The sequence below is a fragment of the Phaethon lepturus genome, unplaced genomic scaffold (genome assembly GCF_000687285.1).
Source record: "Phaethon lepturus isolate BGI_N335 unplaced genomic scaffold, ASM68728v1 scaffold2666, whole genome shotgun sequence".
In the NCBI taxonomy this organism is placed as follows: Eukaryota; Metazoa; Chordata; class Aves; order Phaethontiformes; family Phaethontidae; genus Phaethon; species Phaethon lepturus.
Window position 1 is genome coordinate 91,043 of NW_010546803.1, and position 9,527 is coordinate 100,569.

The 9,527-nt window shown below is 41.7% G+C and overlaps 1 protein-coding gene across 1 annotated transcript in view; it reads left to right on the forward strand.

Annotated features, from left to right (window-relative positions):
- Positions 1-9,527, forward strand: part of LOC104622588 (mannosyl-oligosaccharide 1,2-alpha-mannosidase IB) — a gene marked incomplete at its 3' end in the record, with an annotated part of 103,607 nt that overhangs the window by 81,502 nt on the left and 12,578 nt on the right. Inside the window, exon 8 of the mRNA XM_010289423.1 lies at positions 4,403-4,518. Coding sequence (XP_010287725.1) covers positions 4,403-4,518 — 116 coding nt within the window. The remainder of the gene's footprint in view (positions 1-4,402; positions 4,519-9,527) is intronic.

The window sequence follows — 9,527 nt, forward strand, 5'->3', positions numbered from 1 at the left end:
AAAATATTTTGTCTTGATTGAAAGGAATGAATGTTCTATAAATGTATACGTGTCATTGAACAGAATATGTGGCTTCTACCATATTTTATATGCCCTCATACTTCTGTTCTCTTTGCTATATTTGTCTTTATCTGGAAAGAATGTTACTTCAGGATTTCACTGTGAAATACTTCTTCACAGCAACAACCTTTAAATGAGATAGAGATAATTAAATAATTCTTGTAGACTAAATATGTGAAAAATTAACTCAATTTTTAAATTTGGAAAGTACTTAAAAACATCTTAAACATTATTAAACTTCTTACCTTCACAGCTTTCTATTGAAGAGCACCCAGTGCCAAGACTCGGTTATTCAAATCACAGGTTGCTCTTTTTACTACTGTGGATTGACATCCAAGGTTAGGGCTGATTGGAAAGCTTCAAAATATTTTATGTGCAGAACATTTTGAGTTGAGATGAGTTAAATCTCTGAATCCATCTGAGCTGTAGCTCAAATAGCAGGAGAGAGTGATAACTACTATGGACTTTCTGATGATAAGTTTGGGTAGGGAGCTTTGTTTATAGGAGAGAAGGGTGTGTGATGACCCAAATCTACAGTTCTCACCAGCTATATGTTTCCTAAGGAATCTTGAAAAGTATTTCTCTTGCATTTCAACTCTAAGTGAGAGCAAGTTGTCCAAGTCCTGCAGTCTGTCACAAAACGTGCTTTAATTTTCAGTCATTTCTAGTTACAGTCCCTACACAACATGCAGCAAGTTCTGTTTCAGCAACACCTTCTGACACTAGCAGACAACCTGAAGAAGATCTTGCCAGGGGTGCAGTTAATGCAGCTATAGAAGTTGGAAAACTTGCTGTGCTTAAGCTTCGGTTCAGCTGCTGTAGTGCCCTTTTCACTCCCACCCTCCCTCTGATTTTTTTTGCAAATGGAGGAGGTCAGGAAAACAGGCAGCTCAGTATCTCAGTGCAGTCAGCTCCCTTCAAATATTGCTTCCCTTCTGTGAAACATCTCTGTTCGTGATGCCTTACCATGTGTGACCGCCAAAAATATTTCATATCTCCCTTTCCTGCTGCTGATGAGGGGATCGAGTGCTCCCTCAGTAAGTTTGCAGACGACACCAAGTTGGGCAGGAGTGCTCAAGGGTAGGAAGGCTCTGCAGAGAGATCCAGCCTCTGGACAGGATGGATCGATGGGCTGAGGTCAATTTTATGAGGTTTAACATGGCCAAGTGCCGGGTCCTGCACGGTCACAACAACCCCATGCAACGCTACAGGCTTGTGGCTGGAGAGCTGCCCGGCGGAAAAGGACCTGGAGGTGCTGGTTCACAGCCGGCTGAACATGAGCCGGCAGTGTGCCCAGGTGGCCAAGAAGACCAACAGCGTCCTGGCCTATATCAGAAACAGTGTGGCCAGCAGGAGTAGGGAAGTGATTGTACCCCTGTACTCGGCACTGGTGAGGCCGCACCTTAAATACTGTGTTCAGTTTTGGGAGCTTGTCCAGAGAAGGGCAACGAAGCTGGTGAGGGATCTGGAGCACAAGTCTTATGAGGAGCGGCTGAGGGAACTGGGGTTGTTCAATCTGGAGAAGAGGAGGCTGAGGGGAGACCTCATCGCTCTCTACAACTACCTGAAAGGGGGTTGTGGTGAGGTGGGTGTTGGTCTCTTCTCCCAAGTAACTAGTGATAGGACGAGAGGAAATGGCCCATAGACTTGATATTAAGAGGTTTAGACTGGATATTAAGAAAAATTTCTTTACTGAGAAAGTGGTCAAACATTGGAACAGGCTGCCCAGGGAGGTGGTGGATTTGCTGTCACTTGAATTATTCAAAATGCGTGTGGACGTGGCACTTCAGGACATGGTTTAGTGGGCATGGTGGTGTTGGATTGATGGTTGGACTTGATGATCTTAGTGGTCTTTTCCAACCTTAACGATTCTGTGATGAGAAGGAACAGAATCAGTTTGCCTTTTCTGACAGGTCTACCCTCTGGTCTATGTGAAGGGCATCCACTGGGGAGTGGAGGACCTCACTGTTTAATGAGAGAGGAGTCTTGAAAACTCCTAGTAGTTCAGAGTTGGAGTGAGGTATGCCAAATGGGAATAAAGAAAACACTGCTGCTGGGAGCTGCAATGCCCTCAGAAGCCCTTAGCCTTACCATGTTTGCTTCTCACTTGCTGAGTGGGAGGATCCGAGTCAGAGAGGCTTGTGCAGCTCTGTTCTCTGAAAACATGAAGAAGGTACAAAAAAGGCTGTGTAGGGGATGGTGCTGAGTCCTGTGTGTCCTGATGCTACTGGGTCCTTTACTTTTATCTAAGATGAGAAGCAACATGAAGGAGAAGAGCTGCTGACAGGAGAGAAAGGCAGTTCTCAAATGACTGCCTGAAGAAGTAGATGTGAAATGGGGTGTGTTTCTGATACTTGACTTCAGAAGCTCGCCTGGAAGGTGGATTTCTCTGTTTAGGAAATAAACCTTTTCCACACATCTTCCTCCTCTCTCATTCCCTGAACCCAGCTGGAGCTGCTACAGGACGAATGCTGCTGACGGATATTCAGCAACCTGTCCTGGCTGGGGACTGAGTGCATCTGTGAAAGAAATCTGGCAAAGGAGCAGCATTGACTCAAATGACAGAGCTCAGCTGGGAAGGAGGCAGCAGCTTAACAGAAGTAGTTTTAAACCATATCTCTTGTCAAGACAGTCACTGAGTAGTGCTGACCGAAGTCGTAACTTTGAAGTCTTGGGATGGTTTGTTTAAAACCACAGGCCCTTAGTTCTTACGTCTACGGGAGAATGTAATTGTGCATTGAAGGAGTAATTTCTGGCCCTTGCATTTGTGGAAGAAAGTGACTTGTGACCCAAATGCCCTCTTACAGCTCAGGGCTAGAAAGCTTACGAAAACTCATTGTACTTAAATCACTGAGTAGCTGGGTGTGAAAAGGCTGTCTGGGAGATACTGAGATGTAATAGAAGTAATTTGCTCCAAATTCACAACCTGAAACCAAATGGGAAAGCTGCAGACTTTCCACTTGCTCCTTCCTGTTTAGAAATCCATTGGTAGCAGAAGAGTCATGAGGCAGCTAGAAGAGTTAGGATAGAAGCATCTACCAGCTCTAACCTCATACTCGTATCTTCAGAGACAAGCAGATATGCTGGGGCAGGATGGTGCTTGGAGGAAGAAGGAACAGAAGGAGAGCTCCAGCCTCTCTTGTACAACCTTATCCCAGAAAGGCTGTGATTAATACCACTTTTTTGAGGTACTTCGGAAAAGGATGTATCATACAATTTTCTTTTTTTCACCCAGTAAAAAGGGAACTTGCATGACTATAACAGCCGTGCTTAGGGCAGTGAATTTCTGGTGTTGCAAAAAAGTTGGTCTTAAACATTTCCTTCACCTAGCTTCAGCAGGCTAAGACTGTTCTGGTGCCAGCGTTTTGGGGTTGTAATGTTGGGAAAGAAAAGGTTATGTGCTGTTGTGGTTGGAGTCACTTATTAAATCTCATAGAGTGTGCTGCTTTTTGAATGAAGGGTGCATTGAGGGAGTGCTTAATGTGGTTGGAACAGGAGCTCCAAGACTGAGTCAGACCATTAGTAGGCTTTTTGTAGGGATGTATCATAGCTCACCCAAAGACAAATGTAGGCAGTTCTCATGTGGTCTGTCAGCACAGAATAGCGATGACAATACTTGTGAAAGGCCACCTCTGCAAGAAAAAAAAAGGTCACAAAAAAGAAATCTTGTTGGGTGGTCCAGTTTATGTGGTAGTGGATTCTAATAGTAATAGTCAAGCAGCCTTACCCTATAGCACATGGTGTGGCTCGGCATGTCTGCTCAGGCACAGCGGGACAGAGCGGGGCTTGTGTTTTACACAGCAAAGGCAATTTGCCTCCCCTTTGACTGAAAGAATTTAAATAAGAACATTTACCTTAAATTCATTGGTCAGTTAAGTAACTACCCTGTTGGAACTAAAAATCTTCTGGAAAGATTGGATTCTGTGTAGTTCATGGCAGTTTATAGCCAGGCGCATAACCTGGTTGCATCCTGGATACAGAGATCTTATGTTTTTTTGTATATACTTTATATATATAAAAAATTTACATAATTCCAAACCCTAGTAGCAAAACAATTAGGTTCTGTGAAATGAATATAAACAGAAGTTAAGTTACATTTTTTTTTGATATGAGGGATAGCCTGTGCAGAATGACAAATAGTGAATACATGCAGCAGGTTCCACACCTATGAAGTTAAGTTCAGAGGGCATAAGGGGATACAGTGCAGCTTTGTCCTACCAAACAGGCTTAAAATATTGATAATTCTACAATTTTTTACCTTAAAGTAATTCCCTTTGAATAAATTTGAGGTGCTTTTATGTAACAACTTCAACTTTTTTTTTTTCCTTTTTCCTTCCTACAGATCACACATCCGTGGGCGGACTGGGAGACAGTTTTTATGAATATTTATTGAAAGCCTGGCTTATGTCAGACAAGATGGACACCGAGGCAAGGAAAATGTACGACGATGCAATTGAGGTGATTATAATTCATTGAGTTTTCCAATACAGTGGAACTTAAAAACCGTCTTTAATAATTAAAAAAACCCAACAAACCACAAGACTTGTTCTGATTATGTAAGTTTTAAGAAATCAAGTGATGAATAATACTAGCTTTGACTCTGAGTAGTTTAAAAAATATTATTGTGGAATACATTTGGTGTAGATTATTGTGCTAAATATAATCAGCTTGTCCAAAATGGTATGATGTAAAAACCCAGGCTATAGTTTATTATAAAGAGCTCTAACAATCCTAAGATATGTGCAGAACAAACAAGTAATTTTTATCCAGTGTTCAGAATCATTCTAGGAGTTGAAGTCCTCAATTGTCTTATTCTTTAAATAATTTCCTAAAACATTTAGATGTTATATTCCATATTTATCTTGTAAAATGTAGTTCATGCCTATTCCTTGCTCTATAGTTTTTTTGTGATATGGTCTTGCTCCATCTGACAGATCAAGTAATGCTTGCCCAAACAGAGCAGTACTGCAGGATGGTTCAGTGGGATTTGGGGTGGGGGCGTTTTTGTGGTGGCTCTGAGCTTTATGCTGTCCAGCTCTTTCTTTTTTAGTTTCCCCATACACAGGCATCTCTTTCATCAGGCTCACTTGTGCCCACATACGCCAACACCAAGTCTTGTCCAAGTGCAGATATGTGCTTGGTGCCTGACTTGTTCCATGCTCTGTACCTGCCATGTTGCTTTCAACACAAGTTTTTAAAGCTTGTTTTAGTGCAGCCTCCTAAAGCAAAAGGCCTGTTCTTGGAGTTCCCAAAATTCACATTTTAAATTTGCACTCTTAACCTTTGCCTCACACTGCCATCCACTTTCCAGTTGGTTTTACTCTGAAGTTGGTTATAGTCTTTTTGAATTACTGCTTTCGTACTACTGTGATTTACATTCCCAATTCCTCGATGTATGACCTTATGCTTATCATCTCTATTAAAACAAAATGGTTCAGGCAAAACCTGGTTTGTCACCTGTTCTGAATGACTTTACAGATTGACTTTTCCTTTATCACTATCTATAGCTCCATCAATTTTTGTCATCTGCAGATTTTTTTTAGCATTTGTTTCTTGCAGATCATTGGTAGGAAGGCTATCTAGCGTTGAATAAAAGTATCTTTGCAGAATCTTCATGAGATAAGGTTTTTTCACAGTTTTTTGTTTTAGTCTGAGCTGTCCTAGCAAACCAGCTTTTAATCCACTTCACACGTGCTGCCTTGAATTTGTTTAGGACTAATATTTTGTATGATACCAAGGAGATTCCTGAAATTCCTGATATTCCTAATATCAGCATGCACTTGTCAATCAAGCATTTTTTTGAAACCACATAATACATTTTATATTATTGTTCTGTTAACCTTTTAAAATACTGTTAAAGCATCAGCTATTTTCCAGTCCTTTTGAACTTCCTTAGCTTTCCAGGGTTTGTTAATGTCAACGTTAGTAGTTCAAAATGTTAGTTGAGTACTTTTAATAGTCTAAAATACAGTTTATTGGGTCCTGTGGGTTTAAAAATGTTTAGCAGTTGATGTTTAACATCCATTGTGGTTACTGTTGAAATATTTTATTCTGAGTCCTAAACTGTGAGCACTTTTCACTGTAAGCCGAGTCTTGCAAACATTGGCAAATCTCTGTCTCTGAGTGGAGATGCGAAAATGCAAGTGTGGGACCAGATGAAAACACACTGGATAGGAGAGAGAAAGAGCTGAGGAAGCTCCTGCTTCCTATGTGATATGACCTGCAGTACAAGCATCAGATGGTTTCCTCTTTGGCTTTCTCTCAAATAAACCCACCTGTGTACGTTTGAGTCTGCATGAACTCTTCTGATTTATGCATTGTGGAACATCCTTCTGCTTCAGGGTTTGTGCTTATCCCAAGTCCTACCTGACATTGAAAAATATGTGCAGAGAGTCAGTGAGTAGTATTTGTTTTACATAATTGCATTTTGAATTTTTATTTAAGATCTCAAAATGTTTTTAAGAGCCCAGTTCCTTGCCGTTCTTTTCTGGTTGCCCATAACATAGATCTTCCTCTGTAGCTGACACATCTTACTCTTTGTTTTTCAAAACTTGGAGAAAAACCTCTTTGTGTCATTTATGCAAACAGAAGAGAAAGGGTGTAAAATACATTCTTCCCATAGCACAGAGTTGGAAAATGCTCTCAGCACCCACTGGTCTAAAAGAAGGTATCTGTCCAGCCACACCTCACTCCCTTAGCTTGCTGGAGGAGGGGAGAGTGAAAGATAGACAACCATTACCCTCACTTTCAGGTCTTGCAGTAGGCAGTGATATCCCATTTTGTGGAGGTATTAAGAAGAAAGATGACAGCATCTGTTCTTCAGATGTCATGATTTCCAATCCATGGCATATGAAGCCTTACCCAGGTCACCACATGCTTCATAACAAGAGTATGAAGCAATTCTGTATCTGTGACTTCTATGTGTTATGTAACATTAGTGAAGTTGTCAACTGTAAAGGGCATTTCACTTTGGTGTCCTAGTACGTAGATTCACAGCTGTGATAAAAGCTGAATTGTGAAACTTGTTCAGAATTTTTTGTGGTGATAAATATTAAGGATGGGCCTCAACTTTGCTTTCAACATAGTCATGTAGACCTCCCAGCTAGTCTGGTTTAAAGTGTCTTTTCTCCTTCTTACATCAGCCAGGGGACAGGGAAGCTTCCTTTTGATCTGTAGCCTTGAGTAGTGTGATCTATTAGGCACACAAATTTGATCCTTGCTCTTTCTTATTGCACAGCATTAGATAGCTAAAAGAAGGTTTCAGCGGTGTGTTCAACTATCACAGCATAGCAAGTACTGCTGCAAGACAGCTCAGAAAATGCTATTTTTCGTAGTCATAAATATTGCAGAAAGCATGAACATCAGATGGAGAACATTCTGTTTTCACATCTCAGACTATTGTTTCAGGCCTTTCACAGACTAAGGAAGCTTCTTCCATCAATTAATCTCTTAGCTGGTGTGAACTAAGTCTTTTCTTTGGGAGCTTAAGTATACATGTCCACTCTAGTGTTATGTATACTTCTCATGGTCCAGCTGGATGTCATTGCTTTACAGTACCTCTTGGAGTGCTCTGTGGCCCCAGGCATCCAGCCCAGGATACAAACGTCACATCTGTCCCAACCTGCTCAAGCTTTTCTTGTCCATTAGGCAATTATTTACATTATTTAACAAGCTATTCCTTGTTAGTTACTGTAAATATTAGTTGTCCTTTTTATACAGTTAGCAAGCAGTTGGTTGTTGAATGATAAAATATTTTGAGAGAGTTGCATTTATTTTCTTTAGGGGGATTTTACGACTCTTAAGGTTAAACTTAATTATTAATTAAGTAGCTGACAGAAGTTGATTTTCAGATTTCAGAAACTACCCCTTATACAAAACAGTGATGTTCAAGTTCAGAAGATGTATTCTGTGTTCAGAAGAGCGGAACATTGCATCTAGATGACATTCTTCAGGCAAACCCTGAAAGCAAGTCTAGAGTGAAGGAGTAGCTCAGGGAGAAGTGTATAAAATCAGCGTTCACTGGCTCTCCTGGTGCCAACCACAGCGATTTTGTGCCCCTGGAAATGCTCCTGCAACCATTCACTCCTCAATGGTAATGCAGTTACAAAAAGATAGAATTTAAAAGGGAATTCCACACAACGTTTGGAAGAAAATGTTTTTCTCCAGGAATAATAATGCCAACCCTTTTAAGCCTTCTTGCTTCACATGGTAAAAGTGTTTTTCCTTTAAAAAGGACTCCTCAATTTTTATGTACCATATGGGCAAAAAAATCGTATAATCATCATAATGTCAGTTTTGTCACAGTCTAGGATAATGGAATCAACAGCGCTAATGCTACAGATCTTAGTATCGTCATAGAATCATAGAATAGTTTAGGTTGGAAGGGACCTTTAAATGTCATCTAGTTACACCCCCCCTGCAATGAGCAGGGACATCTTCAACTAGATCAGGTTGCTCAGAGCCTCGTCCCACCTGACCTTTAACGTTTCCAGGGATGGAGCATCTACCATCTCTCTGGGCAACCTGTGCCAGTCTTTCACCACCCTCACTGTGAAAAATTTCTTCCTTATATCTAGTCTAAATCTGCCCTCTTTTAGTTTAAAACTGCTAACCTGTGTCCTGTCGCAGCAGGCCCTGCTGAAAAGACTGTCCCCATCTTTCTTGGGTGCACTGCTGGGTGGATGAGGAACTGGTTGAATGGTCACATCCAGAGGGTAGTGGTCAATGGCTCAACGTCCAGATGGAGATCAGTGGCAAGTGGCATCCCTCAGGGATCTGCACTGGGACCAGTACTCTTTAATATCTTCATTAATGTCATAGTGGGATCGAGTGCACTCTCAGTAAGTTTGCAGATGACACCAAGCTGAGCGGTGCATTGACACGCCTGAGGAACAGGATGCCATCCAGAGGGACCTGGACAAGCTGGAGGAATGGGCCTGTGTGAACCTCATGAAGTTCAACAAGGCCAAGTGCAGGGTTCTGCATGTTATGGGAGACTGTGTCAAAGGCCTTACAGAGGTCCACATAGATGACATCCGTAGCTCTTCCTTTGTCCACGGATGTAGTCACTCCATCATAGAAGGCCACTAGGTTGGTCAGGCAGGACTTGCCCTCAGTGAAGCCATGCTGGCTGTCTCAAATTACCTCCCTGTCCTCCATGTGCATAGCTTCTAGGAGGATCTGCTCCATGATCATCCCAGGCACAGAGGTGAGGCTGATAGGTCAGTAGTTCCCAGGGTCCTCCTTGCTACCCTTTTTAAAAATGGGTGCAATGTTTCCCTTCTTCCAGTCTCCAGGGACTTCACCTGACTGCCATGACTTTTCAAACATTATGAAAAGTGGCTTGGCAACTGCATCAACCAATTCCCTCAGGACTCTGGGATGCATCTTGTCAGGTCCCATAGACTTGTGCATGTTCAGGTTCCTCAGGTGGTGTTTAGTCTGGAGAAAAGGAGGCTGAGGGGAGA